This window comes from Lethenteron reissneri, chromosome 33 (genome assembly GCF_015708825.2).
Source record: "Lethenteron reissneri isolate LAM-NWPU_2019-01 chromosome 33, ASM1570882v1, whole genome shotgun sequence".
NCBI lineage: Eukaryota > Metazoa > Chordata > Hyperoartia > Petromyzontiformes > Petromyzontidae > Lethenteron > Lethenteron reissneri.
The window spans coordinates 15,932,902-15,950,675 of NC_083811.1; the positions used below are offsets into that span (position 1 = coordinate 15,932,902).

The following is a 17,774-nucleotide window of genomic DNA, read 5'->3' on the forward strand; positions in this document are numbered from 1 at the left end:
ACCATTGTTTAAAGACAAGTCGTTAAATACATAATCTTACCGATGAATTCATTGACGCATACTTTGCCTTCGGGATGTTTCTTTATTGCCGTTCGTATATCGTCGCATACATGTTTAAGGACTTTTTCCTATCGCCGTATATGCTCGCGTTACTCCGAGGAATTAATCGATTGTTCTGATTACCCAGTTTGACAACGTAATCACTGAGGGTTAAATGTACGGATCAATGAGGAGAACATCTCCAGGAGTACTGTATTCAGATTCCAAGCATAAGAGTTAGAGTCTATGTTTTTGTTTAGAATTAAAGTTGCTTAACACAGAAGAGTCTGAGTGGTGCCTTCCTAAGTTCATGCATAATAATCTTAATTATAAGAACTGTATCCTGCGGTGAGATTTGAATTTGGAGACCTGACATAAACACACTAAGACATAATCAGTAAATGTTAAAGCGAGAATAATTGTATTATCCCGACTGAAGGGAAACTGGTGGTGATGGTATCACATGTCATAAACAGAAGCATGTCGACTTACTTTGGTTCAGTATGTTTTAAATACAAGAAGATAATAGATGCACCATGGCATTGTAGGGCTAAATTCATAAAAATCCCCAAAAAGATGTATAGCTATACCAAGCATACCAATGCTATAAAGCCATCTGCCTTTCAACTACCTGAACCCAGCCACAATCTCCGCGACACTTTGACTTCTGTTACAATATCATTTAACCCAAGACACAGTGGCTTAGATTGATCCTTATAACAATAATCATGTGAGTGTAAATTTTATATGAGTAACAAAGCCGCTTCTCGCCACAAACCCTGGCGTAGAGTCATGTTCGACGAGGACTGGGACCGAGCGCTCTTACCCCAGATGGTGTTCATATTTTTCCTGTGCGTTGCCGAGAAGACCAAAGGGCAACCCTTTAGGATCTTGGACAGAAGCGTCAGAAGGGCAAAGAGCAGGTGGTCGGCAGCATTTTCCTGCGTCTTCTTTTCCACCTGAACAAAAACACGCAGAAGTTGCTACTGATACCATCCAAGCAAATACATATACGACAAAATATCAATTGTATCATGGCCACAAAATGCAAATGTTGAAGAGATATTAAATCTACACAGGCACTTTTCTAAATCGATTAAACTGCAGAAATGAGTAGGGATGTTCGAAGGAAACTGTAAAATCGATGGTTCGAATGAAAAGGTCGACAGTTCGAATGAACGGAGTAGAAACGCACCACATGTGAATTACATGACATAATGGGACAAAAGCTGAAGGGAAGGGATGAAGAAAGGACCAGGTGGGGTTTACAGATTTCAATTACTTGTTAGAGCACACCTTTTTCTCAGGTGCCCACAGGAAGAAAAGTAAATGCTTACATTCTCGTGATTGCTGGGCTGCAGGTCTTGCGCTATGCAGGGCAGCAGCGATGTCAGGCGACGGTCAAACTCTGCGCCCTCCACCTCCACAAACAGCCCACATGCGTGCGCTGCCAGTTGCCGCATGGGCACCTGTGTAGACGTGAACGAGTGAACGCGTTAAACACTATACACTAGTGGACACTTATTTATGCAGGAGCCACACAGAGTGGCACGACTCTTTTTCAGGATGGTCCTGCATTGTGTTTTTATTTCAAGATTTTAAAGCCAATTTGTCAGCATCTATACCAGTTGGAGGAAACCGGAGCACCTGGAGAAATATAAAGCATGCAAGGGTGCAACACTCTATCCCTGTACAAATGGAAACAGATAGTCATGATACTCTTAGTTCTTTCGGTAAAGTCACGTAGGTAAAAAATGAAATAAAAATTAATAAAAATAAAACAATTTATTTTTAAAACAATTTATTTTTATTAATTTTAATTTAATTTTTTACCTACTTAATTAATAAAAAATAAAACTATTTATTTTTATTAATTTTAATTTCATTTTTTACCTACGTGACTTTACCGAAAGAACTAAGAGTATGAATCCTTGCAGTCACGAAAGCTTCAAATCTAGATAGTCATGAGTCAATTTGTTGTATTTCCTTCTTCTAGCGAGCCAGGGTATATGTATGGCCACTTCGATCTCCATGAGAAAGGAGTTTCACAACGTTTGAGCGATCCACCAACATAGGCGTGCATAGCCACCGCTGAATACAGAATGCATAACTACATGAAACAAATCGACTGACTGCTTAAAAGGTTGGCCACATGGAAATAGATAAACAATAACATGACAGAAGCTACCAGAAAAAAATCCCGTTTACTGAATAATTCCAAAATGTATAAGCAACAGCAAGTTGAATATGAAAAAACAAGAATAGATTTTTCCTACCTATTCTTGGCATAAAAAAATGTATTCCATGATATAGCTGCTCATCCCGAGCTATAAATGCTGTGATAGTGCATTGTCTTTGTACTGTTCAGCTTTGGCGTTCTCTGGTCTGACACTGGTGAGACTAGGCCACAAAGAAGGCTGTCTCTGGTGTAGGCCAATCAGTTTCAAAGACAACACACATTATCAGAGCATGTTTGTTTGCATGTTCACTGCAAGTACGTGTGGTTAATGCAGATTTTATTCCTTGAAAAAGATATCTATTTGGTGTTTGAACATCTTAACACCTCCCCGTTTAATTTCCAGAAACGGTAAACCTATTCTTATTTTTATAAATACTTATTGAGTCCGCATACTATAGATTAATACATTGTACAAACCTCATGTTCTGACTTTTGCAAGTTATCACAAATGTATTTTATGGATGATAGTAAGATAAAATCCACTACCTTTTGGAATAAATCGGAGTGTATATTAACAGAAATGTATGGATGAGTAGGATCAAACCTTAAAAAAAATTATCACGTAGAATCTAAAAAATAAAATCATAGTTTGAGACTGGCAAAAAAGGTCCCATAACAGAGCAAGCTGAATGTTGAACTACAAGATCCTTATCCTCACCGTCCAACCAATCCATGGCCTAGCCCAGGGGTGGGCAAACTTTTTGACTCGCGGGCCACAATGGGTTCTAAAATTTGACAGACGGGCCAGACCAGGAACAGGTGGATGGAGTGTTTGTGTGAACTAATATAAATGACATGTAAAAATCATTACATGAAAGGATTTGGCCTTTAACAGGTAGCAAAGCATTCATTTGCAAGGCAATTTAACAAATTGCACGAACATGAACAATACAAAAACATGTTATAACGTGACTGATCAAACATCATGAAAACATCTGAGCCCTGCGCCAAACCAATTACCTCACTTGAACTTCTTTATAATCTACATTAACAGGTGAGAGCAGCCACGCAGGCTGTGTTGCGGAGATTTGGCTTCAACCTCGCTGCAGCAACACATCATCACCTTCAGTTTCAGTGGGAACAGTGTTGTTGATCTCCCATTTTTGCCAGTGCATCCAAGTCTAGAGTTATTTTGGTTGTGGCAATTCTCAGGATAGATCTGAGGTGCTGATCCGTTAACTTTGATCTGTGACGGGCTTTGTTGGCGTTCATGACGCTGAATGTCTGCTCACACATATAAGTCAAGCCAAACAAAATCAGCATCTTCTGTGCAGTCCTCCGGAGGTTTGGAAACGTGGCTCTGTTAAGTGAAGCATAAAAGTCATTCAGTTTAACAGAGTTGAACTTCTCCTTTAAGATGGAGTCAGACTGAAGATCTATCAGTTCCAACTGCAGCTCCTGTGGTGCTGTTTCAGGGTCTTGTGACAGGGGACAGGACACCAGCTGAAGTGACTGTTCAATGTTTTCGAAATCAGAGAACCTACGGCAGAATTCTCCGTGCAGGTCCTCAAGTGATTTGCTGTATTTTTTGGCGTTTCGCGGTGCCTCTTCCTGCATGGCAAGTGTGGGGAAATGAGCAAAAGATTTGTTCACAATTTGTCCAGAGAACAAAGTGAGCTGGATTTGAAGGCTTTCACATGTTTGTACATGTCGTGAACAAACTGATATTTCCCCTGCAGTTTCACATTCAGCTCATTCATGTGTGAAAATATGTCCACAGCAAACGCAAAGTCACTAAGCCAGCTCTTGTCGCTTAGCTCAGGGAATTCGTCAGATTTCCCCATCAACTCCAAAAATGCGATGATATCTTCTTTCAGCTCCCACACTCGTTGTAACACTTTCCCCAAACTTAACCAGCGGACACGAGAGTGGTACAGCAAGTCCTGATGATCCGCATCAGTTTCCTCCAGGAAGGTAATAAACTGACGGTGCTGAAGCCCCCTTGCTCGTATAAAGGTCACAAGTTTTACGACTGGATTCACGACACGATTAAGCTGCAATACAGACTTACACAGGGATTCCTATTGGATGATGCAGTGAAGGAAAATAAGATCCTGGACAGGGTTTTCCTCTTTCACTTTATCTTGGATTCTTTTCAGCAGCCCAACATTTTTTCCAGTTAAATTTGTCGATCCATCCATTGTGACATTGACAAGTTTACTCCGAGGTAGCGTCATTCTTTCGATGACAGCAGATACCTGGTTATACAAGTCCTCTCCCCGCGTTGTTCCTTTCAGGGACTCTATGGTCAAAACCTCTTCTGTTATCGCAAAACTGTCAATGCCTCGGATAAAAATGAGGAGCTGAGCAGTGTATTTTACGTCCGTACTTTCATCCAGTGCTAGTGAATATAATTCAAAGGAATCAAGACTTTTTGTTTAATTGACTGGCTATATATTTTTATCAATCAGTTCCACACGGCGAGTGTGTGATAAGCTGACTTTTTCAAATTTGCTTTTGATCTCCGGACACAAGATGTCTGCTGTCTGTACCATGCATTCTTTTATAAACTTGCCTTCGGAGAAAGTGGTAATGAGTGGTAATGTTGGTGAGAAGAAGGTTTTAAATAAAATTTAAATCGAAGTGAAGAAGGAAATTATTGAAAAGTTTGTATAAATAATTGATTTTTTAAACTTTAATTATGTGTTCTGTGCTTAAAACTCTTTTAAAAAACTGTGGGGTCTAGAACGGACTCAGTGAAATTTGAAGAGAACTCGGAATTAAGTGTTGTTTGTTTTGTTGAATTACACAAAGCGTAACAGTTATGTATATAACTTTTGTTATATAAAATTCCTAGTAAGATATTAATTTTGTGAGTGTAGTCATACCCCTCCCCCCCATTCAAGCCGTAATTTTGAGAGTGAAAGCGCCGAGTACGTAAATCGCTAACATAAGAACCCGTTAATCTCTTCTCGCATCATTCATACGATGATGCGGTGAAGTAAACGTTGATATGATATTACGGTGAATGCTTCCAAAAACAACTGTGCCCAAATATTACTGTTAACTTACTTTCAATAGAAACATGAATTGCTCATACGAATATTCTCTCTCTCTCAGAATCGACCGACTGATGTAGCAGATGAAACAATCATTTTGTTGAACGATTCTAAACCTTCATGTGGCAATGTTAGTTTTCTCTGTTATTCAATGTGATCTCAGTGTTATTCAATGTTGTTACATTTAGTTTACTATTACACTGAATTCGATGGCGTTATAAACTATTTTTGTGCTTAATAATCTTAAAAAATATATATTTATATACAGTTTGTAGGAGTCTGGAACGGATAAATTGTATTTACATACAATCCAATGGGGAAATTAGGTTCGAGTCATGACCAAATCGGGTTGGACAAGTTCGGCGGGCCGGATTAAAAAGTCCAACGGGCCGTATACGGCCCGCGGGCCGTAGTTTGCCCATGTCTGGCCTAGCCCCTCCTCTTCTCCCCATCTCTCTGAACTTCACCCAATCACCCTCAGCCCACTCCCTTCACTGACTGTGGCCTCCCCCCCTCCTTGATCCCAAGGATCTACTACTCCGCTAAGGGATGGCTTTTTCTCTGTTAGCCACAACACCCTCACCCCACTGGAACCCTAACCCCCAAGCAACTCTGCCTGGTCCCCTATGTGCTTACACGTTTCTCCTCGAAACGTTTCCTTTGTGACCTCATGCTTTCAGACCCACGCAAATGGTTCTTTTCTCTCACTCGATGCCTTCCCATTCCCACCCCGTTCTCGTCCTGGGCACTTCTACGCTCTCAGATGCTTGTTGCCTCATGGCTGGATTAGAAAATGTAAGTTGTTGTTGTTCTTCTTCTTGGTTCTTTCGATAAAGTCACATAGAAGGGAAGTAATAAAATGATAAAAATAAAACATAACAAAATAATTCTCACGACGTTTCGGCCACAACGCAAGCAGCCGTCCTCAGGTGAAAACCAGGTCTGTCGGGGAGACAGCGTCTGAATGAAACAGCACACGAGCTTGGAGCATATATATCAGCTGGGTTGGGAGGGGGGGAAAGGGCGCTTCGACAAAATAATTTGCATATCAAGAGGAATTTAGCATATTTATGGGAAATGCAGGAATGTGATTAGTACTACATATGCCCGTGCATTATGCAGGATTAGCAGCATCAAAGGGAGGGGATATGGGAAATGCAGGTATGTGAATAGTACTAATTATGCCCGTGCATTCTGCAGGATTAGCAGCATCAAAGGGAGGGGTAGCATTAATGAAGGGAAGGAGTGTTAATAGTATGCAGCTGCAGTAACTAAAACCAACACGTAAACAACTAAAGTATAAACTACATAGTATCATCAGTATACTAACTATACTCTACAATAAGCTGAGTTACTAACAGTAAGTGATACATTACAATTCTACGTCGTAAAAATTATATAATATGCTTCCATCTAAACTTTATTCTCTTACATCACACGAGTCTACACCGTACTATATACTGCCATAAACAAACCCAACATTAAATTATATACTGTATTGCTATAAACCACCTTATACATTTTAATATAACACTATGTATTATTCTACCCACCCTAATGTGTATCACACTGCTATATGTTTACTATACAATTACGATACTATATATTACTTTGTACATTGTATTAAGCATATAAATGTTATACTATTTATTATTATACACTGTACCATTGACCGTCGTGTCAATGGGTGAGTCGTGGGGGGAAACTTGCAGCGGAGCAAAGAATCCATTCCCTGCGGAGAATACAATGCCAGTGAGTGGAACGCGGTCTTAAAGTCACCGTAAACGTGAACACAATCAGTTAAGATCCTAAATGGTTTATTACGTCCTTGCAGTGATTGCTAAGCCAGAATCCATCTTCTCGGTTGAAATTGTCTCTGTGTTTGTATATGTGGATCGCCTCATGAACGAATCTCTCATGGTAGCCAGATGGCTTGCAGAGAACCTCTGTCTTGGAGAAGTCAATGTCATGTGAGCCCACTGAATTGTAACAGTGATCTGCCACGGCTGAGGTGTTTGTCCTACCGTGTTTCAGGTCTGCTTTATGTTCACGGATGCGGTCCGAGACATGTCGTTTGGTTTCTCCTAAGTAACTGCTACCACAGAGGAAACTTAGTTTGTAGACGCCAGGGTACTGTACGTCTGGAACCACATCTATTATAGACGGGACCAGATTACGGACTTTATGTACTGTGTGGAATCGGACCTGGATCTTGTGTTTAATCAGGATTTCGGAGATCTTTTTTGTGACCCCAGCAATGTAGGGTAAGGTGATGGTCTTGAAAGGCTCCTCAACAGGATCCTTCTTGATGGTTGGAGTGATGGCCTTGCGGATTGTGTAGTCGGAGTAACCATTAGCCTTAAGAGCTTGGTTACTCTGACTACTGCTAATGGTTAATCCGACAACACAATCCGCAAGGCCATCACTCCAACCATCAAGAAGGATCCTGTTGAGGAGCCTTTCAAGACCATCACCTTACCCTACATTGCTGGGGTCACAAAAAAGATCTCCGAAATCCTGATTAAACACAAGATCCAGGTCCGATTCAACACAGTACATAAAATCCGTGATCTGGTCCCGTCTGTAAAAGATGTGGTTCCAGACGTACAGTACCCTGGCGTCTACAAACTAAGTTGCCTCTGTGGTAGCAGTTACATTGGAGAAACCAAACGACATGTCTCGGACCGCATCCATGAAAATAAAGCAGACTTGAAACACGGTAGGACAAACACCTCAGCCGTGGCAGATCACTGTTACAATTCAGTGGGCTCACATGACATTGACTTCTCCAAGACAGAGGTTCTCTGCAAGCCATCTGGCTACCATGAGAGATTCGTTCATGAGGCGATCCACATATACAAACACAGAGACAATTTCAACCGAGAAGATGGATTCTGGCTTAGCAATCACTGCAAGGACGTAATAAACCATTTAGGATCTTAACTGATTGTGTTCACGTTTACGGTGACTTTCAGACCGCGTTCCACTCACTGGCATTGTATTCTCCGCAGGGAATGGATTCTTTGCTCCGCTGCAAGTTTCCTTCCACTACTCACCCATTGACACGACGGTCAATGGTACAGTGTATAATAACAAATAGTATAACATTTATATGCTTAATACAATGTTCAAAGTAATATATAGTATCGTAATTGTATAGTGAATATATAGCAGTGTGATACACATTAGGGTGGGTAGAATAATCCATAGTGTTATATTACAATGTATAAGGTATAGGGTGGTTTATAGCAATACAGTATATAATTTAACGTTGGGTTTGTCTATGGCAGTATATAGTACGATGTAGACTCGTGTAATGTAAGAGAATAAAGTTTAGATGGAAGCATATTATATAATTTTTACGACGTAGAATTGTAATGTATTACTTACTGTTAGTAACTCAGCTTATTGTAGAGTATAGTTAGTATACTGATGATACTATGTAGTTTATACTTTAGTTGTTTACGTGTTGGTTTTAGTTACTGCAGCTGCATACTATTAACACTCCTTCCCTTTATTAATGCTACCCCTCCCTTTGATGCTGCTAATCCTGTAGAATGCACGGGCATAATTAGTACTATTCACATACCTGCATTTCCCATATCCCCTCCCTTTGATGCTGCTAATCCTGCATAATGCACGGGCATATGTAGTACTAATCACATTCCTGCATTTCCCATAAATATGCTAAAGTCCTCTTGATATGCAAATTATTTTGTCGAAGCGCCCTTTCCCCCTCTCCCAACCCAGCTTATATATATGCTCCAAGCTCGTGTGCTGTTTCATTTAGACGCTGTCTCCTCGAAAGACCTGGTTTTCACCTGAGGACGGCTGCTTGCGTTGTGGCCGAAACGTCGTGAGAATCATTTTATTATGTTTTATTTTTATTATTTTATTACTTCCCTTCTACGTGACTTTACTGAAAGAACCAAGAAGATGAATCCCTGCAGTCACGAAAGCTTTAAATCGAAATTGTTGTTGTTGTTGAAAAGTTGGAAAAAGGAAAGCTGTGTTGTCTTTCTGCTTGTGTGTCTGTCTGTGTGTCTCCGTGTCTATGTTTTGTCTCTCTCTCAAATTTAGTTCTACCTGATGACGGTTGCTTGTGTTGCAATCGAAACGTCGTACTCTATTATTTAATTTATTTTCTTTCTACGCGACTTTACCGAAAGAACCAAAGTGTAATGCTGAATAAAATTACATGTCAAGCAAGTATAAAGGAGTCGTGAAAGAAAGTTGAACAGGATAGCAGTAATGATGCAAGGAACACGTCACAAGCTGCCTCAAGGGCAGAAATTAGATTAAGTTGTGGAAGGCAAGTGCAATAATACAGACCAACGCGTCGTCACACCTCATATACTAACCTTCTTTCTTTGAAACCAGGAGGTGGCAAGAGAGAAGAGTGAGTCGCGCTTCTCTGCACTGATCTTGTCGAGCAGCGTGCGGGCAGCCAAGGCCGCCATCTTGCGGCAGCGTGCCGAGGCGTCGTTCACCAGCATCAGGGCGAGTGGCAAGAAGAACAGACTACTCGACTCAAGCAGCAGTTCCTGCGGGAAGCTCTGGAAGATGCTGACGAGCATCTCCAGGGCAGAGTCGCGGCCCGACTCGTGCTCGTACCTGAAACGGGGAGCACAAAATAGTCGTAAAGGGCACAGTCGAACTCTGCACGAACCCTCACAGCAGACACGCAGACGGCGATACAACACAAACTCAGGTTTTGTACCCGAAGTTGTGCGCTGAAATTTTTTATATTATTCTGAATTTTTGTTAATTGCAACATCGCCAATAACGGGGATGTGCTTTGGTAATTTGTCATCATGCAAATCTGGCCATTACTCTTACAAACAAATAACAAAAGATTTAATAAACACTATTCATGTGTGTAATGAAATTTTGAATTTTATATCATACACTGCTTCTACCAAATGTTAATTTCCTTTGAGAAATTAAATGTTATAGTGTATACACGAAAGTGGAATTGGGCCGCTTTAAACATATGTCTAAATTCAGGTGCAAAGCAAGTACCTTTCTGGTACTATTTAAAATAATGTTGCATGTATGTCAAACTTCTTTCGCACCATACGTTACCAACCGTGCTAAGAAACAACTCAACTAGTGATTCGTATTGCACACTGAAGTGCCATTAAAAGAAGCCAGATCATACCCTTTGGTTCTTAACTGAAATAACTGTGTGTGGACAACACTATCTGAAAAAAAATCATTTCAACTTTGCACATTACCACGAAATGTGTATTGTCTTCAGAAATAAATAAAAAAACTCGTCATAAGGGATGGCTCATCCACTTTGCATAAAAATTGGTGAACAACAAAAACATACGTGAGCTGTGAAACGATGAACTCCAGGTGTTCACCAAGCTTCTTCCCCAAGGGGTAATCCATTATGAATGTCAGGTACACCTACAAGACGTGTGACAAAAACATTCAAAACCATTAAAGAGCTGAACGCAAATAATTTAACCTCTCTACGCAAGTCACCCGGGATGTCAAGATATATATTTTGGCTTCAAATTAATTCAGTTAAAAAAAAAACGTCACTAGATGAATTAAAAAAAATATCCATTAAACATGCCACTGCAAGCAAAAGGTGACCCTGCACAAACCATAAAAAAATTTTATCGAAGCATGGGTAACGCTACTACGTGAGCGGAATGCGTTCACTGCATGGTAGCCGTCTTTGCAGGGAACCACCCCACTGGGGTCGTGTTTCTGTCAGTAATCAAAATATTTATTTATACTGGAGGAATCCGATGAGCTATAAAGCTATTTTTCACAGAGGTCCAGTAGGGGCACGGGGTAAGAATGTTCCAACAACAGTACAAAACACGATAGAACACATACAAATACAACTAAACCATCCCCATCCTACTAGGGAAAGCTCACTGAGGTATGAACTTGTGTTTCAAAAGCAACATGGCCACAAATAATTTGGACATTTATAGCAGCAAAATAATCTAAATAGTCTAAACGCATGTTTCTAAATGCGGAGGGAAAACCTGGAGGACCCCGAGAAAAAATTCACATGACCACGGGGAGAACATGCAAACTTCAAATATACAGGCATCGGGATAGAACCCCCGACCCTCCTGCATACCAGGCGAGGAAGATAACATCACACAACCATATATAAGTTCAAATTGCATAACCTATTCGGAAAGCTTCGGAAAGGCAGGAAAACAATAGCAAAAACAGTTCCAGACCATACCAAGAAAATACACAGTCCCTTAATTAAAACATTTACGTTAAAATGTAACTCTCAATTAATGTTAAGGATTACATTTACAAATCACATTAACAATATCACACATTTGCAAATGTGCCTATATTACTGTGCGCCCCACCTGCCGGCACTGTACGCGCACCGCCTCCGCCTGGTCCGTGATGGCCAGCTCGGCAACTTTCGTCATCACTTCGTGCATTTCCGGAACCATGAGCCGTCGCTGGACAATGGCCTGTGTGCAAAAGAGAACACGGGGGGGAACGCGCGAAAACGCTTGCAATTACGGCAACCCCCTCCAGGGCACTGCGTGCAGGATTGACTGCTGTGTCGACTAGTGCCATTGTCTTAAAACCAAAAATACTTTAGAATGTGTGACTTGCACAGTTTTAATTCACTCTCGGAGAGAAAGAGAGAAGGTATAATGATTCAGTAGTGCGGGAAATCAGACAAGCGGGAAGGCAGCCAGAACAATGATTTCGACTTCTAGCGTGTCTCACAGCAGTATCTTCTCGCTCTCCAAGCGAGAGAACGGCTCAAGAGGACCGAGGAACCACAAACGAGTGGGAAAGGCAGCGCAGTCACAGAGGGTCCGCCAGCACCCATTTCCTCCAAGCTCTGCGGTCCTCTATATATTACGGTGTCATCAGTCAATGAATGATGAGTGTTTACTTGTAGGAAGAAACCAGAGCATCCGGAGAAAACCCACATGTGCAAGGGGGGCAAACACTATCCCATACAGACAGAATAAGTTGAGTCCATATTTGTTGTACCGCCTCCTCCTGGCAAGCCAGGGAAAAGCACCTCCTCGACACGACACGGGAAGCGGGTTGACAAACACGATGGAGAAAACCAGAGTGCCCGAAGATAACCCGACAATCCCCGTATAGGTGGAAATGCATCCACTTGCTGTGCTGCCACGAAACCCTGACAAGTCTTAAATTGTTTCCCCACACGTTCACGGATCAGTTGCGACAGCGCAGCACTGCGTGAGGAACAGTTTAAGATGCTATATGAAGAGATCACAATGGTTCATGAGTGCCACGGCCCTGCAGACCACAACTTAAAACGTTATAATATACAGGAAGTGTGTACATTTACACACCCTACTGAATTACAGCTCATGAATGTAGTACATTTCTATGGTTTGCTTCATTGTCACTGCTTCACTTGTGCAATGACATCGCGGGATGCCACTGTGTAGTGCCGGCCCTAGGGAGGCACGGCGTGCGGTGTATTGACATCGCGGATACCACTACGGTGTGGGTGTATTACCGGCCCTAGAGGGGCTCGGTCAGCGCTGATTGAAAGCGCTGAATAGTACCACGCCTGGCGTGCAGTGCCAGCCCTACAGGATAGGGTGTGGAAGTGCCGGCTGTAGGAATTAGGTTATTATCGGCCATGGCACTCTGGTAGACCCGAGAGGACACGTGACCGGTTAAGTCTACAAGGGGGCCCCAAGTGGGGCCTAGGGGTGGTCACGTGATCAGGGTCCAAATCCTGCTCGAGGATTCTGGAAGATGGTCGTGGCCAAGGGCGGAGCCAGCCACGCCGCAAGAGAATATAAGCCGGGTCCCCCAGAGGGATCGGCGTTGTTGTTCATCCCGAAGAAACTTTCGTCTACATTCTACGTTCTACCGAGTCTCCAACAAGTGGACCTGGACCCGAGCTGTGGTCCAGTCCGTAGTAGCAGTTACGTTGTAATTAGTGTAGTTAGCCTGGTGGTCACCACGTAGGTTGTTATTCTGTTAAGGGGAAGTTACCCCGTGTGTTGGTGTTAAATAAATGTGTTGCCTCCAAGAGTAAGTCTGGCCAAACGTTATTTTATTAGTAACGTAGCCGAGTTAGGTTATGTTTACACGATACAGACAATATACCAGGACATCGAATGACGAGGACGATGAAGGCGAAATTCCTCAAACAGCCCCAGGGATGGCGACCCCGGAGAAAGGGAGTGAGGCGCCGTCGGCGGAGCATCGCGTTGCCCATCCAAGCGACAGCTCATCGCCGTCGGGGAAGGAGTGCCGCAGAGCCCGCTCCCGCCTCGCTGAACTCCTCGAAGCTGCGGCGTCGATCGTCGCGGAGCTTGACCGCGAAGAGCCAGTAGTGGAAGAGAGAGCACCGGAGCCGTGCGGGATCGAGCATCCCGTTGCATCTTTCCCGCCAACGGAAACCTATGTGGCGCAGCCTGCGCAAGCGGCCGCCATTTTGCTTGCGGAGTGGAGTTAAGAGCCCACCAAATCTGTGACTGCGTTGAGTTCGCCTGTTGACATCCCATCTCTCAGGTGAAGACTGTCCTTTGTTAAATAATTTTCCGTCGCTAAAGGCGACTTGGGTTGCCTTCAAGCGCAGATTCACGAAGCGGGGTGGATGGAGGCAGAGGCGCTGAAAGCGCTGCCCGCCGTCGGAGAGGGCCACGCGACATCAAGCATTTGCTCAAATGACGTCAATCTACGAACTGCCATCAAATGTGCGGCACAAGTTCGCTCCGCGGGGAGGAGGGAGGCCTTCCTGAAAATGGACCACGATGGAGTCGACTCGCTGGTCCTCGAGAGATTGTTGATGTTGGCAAAGGACCTCCACATCGTCCTGCCGGCTGTCAACGAAGACGAGTTGTCTTCTCTCAAGGTTGCAAGATGCATCGAGGCACACCTGCTCTTGCAACGACATAAAGAGTTGGCGGTGTGTACCGCGCCCCGTGATGCGCGCGATACATCCAAAGAGGTGGAGCCCGTCCAAGCCTGCGCATCGACTCAAGGCGGAGGCTGGCGAGGGGATGGCATGGTGCGATGGTATGAACAACTTCAAGGGTGAAAGACCTCTCCTCGTCCTGGGAACGGGCTTGTCATGTGCTAAAAGTGCAGCCTGCCGGGGCATGTCTCGTTGGGCTGTCGCGTTCCACAACGACGCCTCCACGGACCGCCGCCGTCGTCCGCCCGACCATCCTCCACTCCACTATACCCGAAGGCGAATCGCGACACATCACACACTCGGCCCCTGAATCCACCTCACTCATCGCGTTCGGTCGGTTTTCATTCCCGTCGTGCGTCGGTGCGTGAGGGTTCGCAATTTGCTCAGGCTGACTGGTCGCTCCGACCGGGTCAGTGGTCGGAGTTGGCCCATAGAGTGGCTGCCGCGACCGCAGGTTCATCCACTGTTATCGGATTGATAGAGGGGGTTGAAATCAGAATGCTTGTCGATACTGGTGTGTCAACGACTATCATTTCCGAGTTTATTTTTAACATCTTGCCCCCTAAAAGTCGTACCCTATGTCCCGTCGGGGCTCCGTGCTTTGCCGCAAACGGCGGCTCATTGGGCATCATTGGGAAAATAACAGCGGAGGTGTGCATTGGAGATATCAAAATGACGGGACCAGTTCTTGTATCAAGGTCCATTGCTATTCCTTGCTTGCTTGGGATTGACTTTTTAGGGAAGATGACCCTGAAAATTTAGATCGATCAAGGGTGGCTTGAGTTACCATGGGGCCGTTGAATGGCCTTTTTGAGTTGAATGCACGACCATTCTCATTGCAATTCACATGCTCTTAACAACTACAATGCCACGCAGCTGGATATAAATGTTACAAGTATTGGTATATTGTGAGATAGTTCTCAACATCTCAAATTATTTTTTCCTTCAATTTCCCATTTAATTGTGCAGGAAGTAATTTTACCCAATGCTCTATCCTAGGAAAGGCGACTTGCTTTGAGCATGCCGGTTTACCTTGAGGAAAACGTTGGAACATACAAGGGTTCCAGTCAATTAAATAACTCGATACTCTTGGCTAAACAGGTTTAGCCAAATATATCCCACGACGAGCTGAGCAGACTAAAGAACACCGATTTCTTGTGGAAAAGTGACGTCGATAAACAAAAGGAGCAGCAATGGGCTCTCGTTTGTCTCCTGTTATTGCAAATTTGTACATGGAAGACTTTAAAACAAAAGCAATAGCTTCAAGCACACTAAAACCCTCTGTTTGGTTTAGATATGTGGATAACACATTGGTGGTCTAGCTACACGGTAAAGATACACATTGAATTTCTAAATAATCTCAACTCACAAAACCTGTCCATATGTCGATGGTGATTAACTGTGAGCAGCCAAAAACAGGTATTGCGATTTCTTGCACCCAACAAAGCGACATGATATGTAGGCATGGTGTGCATACATAATGTGCATGCATAATTGATGTGCATTGCACAAGCACATTGTGCATGCACATTATGTATTTTGATTACCTTATAAATAACCCAACCGCTAATGGTCATCCATTGTAATTTGTATGAAAACATTAGCCCTCCCCCTCTGGTCTTCACACCTGATTGACTCACAAGTAACGACATCACATTTACCCCCTCCTATTTATTCCTCCACAGCTCTGGCTGTCGCCTGATGATGCTAGTTTTAATTACTGGCAAAATGTCATGATACTCGAATTGTAAATGTTGTGGGTTTACTCTCCAACACACAACCAGTGTGCTGAACTAGTAACGAATGGGCACATTTTGTTTTACGTGACAAACCTTACTAATTGACTGTGTCGGGTGGTGGTGGGTTTGACGACGCATTTATATTTACGCAATCTAACCCAAAAAACACTTCTGTAATGGATTACCTTGAGGAGTCCGAAGGCTGTGGCCTGGCGAGATGAGTCATGGATGTCCTCTTCCGCATACCCCAGCAGCACCTGAAGCTGCTTCTCTGTGAGCTGGCTCTTCTCCATGTGGCGCACAAGCACCGTCATCACCTGAGGCACACAAAACCACAATGGCCCCATCCAATGTTACTTTTCGTCTGATTCAAAAGGATCTAAATGCTAGCATGTCTAAACGTGTACATTGCTCTATAAAGGTTGTCTAGCATCATTGATTGCCCTCTATGGTAATGCTAAAAGGAAAACAAATACAACCCAAACTAACCTGTGTTATAGACTTGGTAATAAAAGCACTTCACCTTTGCATAAGTCCATGATAATTATAAAACAGAAAAGTGCCTGGCTTTATAATTTAGTTTTATTTTCATGTACAGGCCATACCCTGGTTTACGCCCAGGATGTGTTCCTGAAAACCAGAACGTAAATCGAAAGTACTTAAATCGAAGCAAAAAGATGGGATGGTGGATCGTAACATGGTAAGTACCGAAAAAGGATGCTCAGTAATCCATTGCCCATCTATACTTATTATGTAGTTCAGTACTGTGCTCAGTCCACTGCCCACATGAGCGTTTATAGCCATTGGTAAACAGATTATATATTCAAACTTTCGTGACTGCAGAAATTCATATTCTTTGGGTCTTTTGGTAAAGCCACATGGCCTTAACGAAAGACCCAAAGAGTAGATGATATATTATTGGTAAATTTAAAGTAATAAAAGCATATATACAAATAAGTGCATACTTTAGAAGTGGTTTTGAGCGAATCAAAGACATCTTTCCAAAAAAAACTGAATCAGCAGGAATGGCAGTGTCCAGGTCCTTTAGGCACGATTAAATATTTAAGGAGACACACGCTCATAGGCTCCAAATCACCTGGACTTAGATAACGACACCAATGAGGATAATGGAAAGGCTAAATAATTTACTGACGAACACTTTTGCCAAGAAAGACACATTTACCAAGGCGGCTGTAAAAATTTCTGAAACGTCACTATTAAAGAAGCTGTTCACTATCCAAGCACTCTCAGCCACTCTGTGACACGGGCCTCCAGATTTTTCTGCCACATACAAAAAGTTGACACCGAGTTTTTGTCATTTCACACCATTTATGTAGGATGTGTACATTCTACGGTGTGAAAAAAGTTCAATATACATACGTCCTCTGGGAGAGAAAAAAATATTTAGTCAGAACATTTATCTGTCCTCACTGGAACAAATCGTATGCTAGGGAAGTAATAATAACCCCACTTGGTATACGTGAAGTGTTGTCCACCTCGTGCATCGCAGCACCTCACCAATTCGCACAGTGAAGTGAACGGTCTGGACATTGTCGTAACAAAGAGCCATTAAATAGGAATCACTCGGCGCAGCAGCTGAAGCAATAGACACGTGGTCTTAATTCTCCACACATATACTGTGATTCGATAAATGGGTAAATCTCAGTTAGCCGATTGGAAGGTCATGTGTGCTGGGGTCAACTGTGGTAACTAATACAACCTCTTCTGAGACATCTGGCCAGCACGAAAACGTTGGCTAAAATACACTCAAGAAGCTCTCGATAGAATCCCCTTCTATCTTGATTTGAAGCTTTCGTGACTGCAGGAATCCATAC

General features: G+C 43.0%; 1 protein-coding gene across 1 annotated transcript in view; it reads right to left on the reverse strand.

Moving 5' to 3' along the window:
- The window catches only part of UTP20 (UTP20 small subunit processome component), a 115,551-nt gene that overhangs the window by 23,255 nt on the left and 74,522 nt on the right, over positions 1 to 17,774 (reverse strand). Inside the window, exons 51-56 of the mRNA XM_061564720.1 lie at positions 16,125 to 16,256; positions 11,634 to 11,744; positions 10,613 to 10,692; positions 9,639 to 9,891; positions 1,377 to 1,508; positions 866 to 998 (exon numbers count right to left, since the gene is read on the reverse strand). Coding sequence (XP_061420704.1) covers positions 866 to 998; positions 1,377 to 1,508; positions 9,639 to 9,891; positions 10,613 to 10,692; positions 11,634 to 11,744; positions 16,125 to 16,256 — 841 coding nt within the window. The remainder of the gene's footprint in view (positions 1 to 865; positions 999 to 1,376; positions 1,509 to 9,638; positions 9,892 to 10,612; positions 10,693 to 11,633; positions 11,745 to 16,124; positions 16,257 to 17,774) is intronic.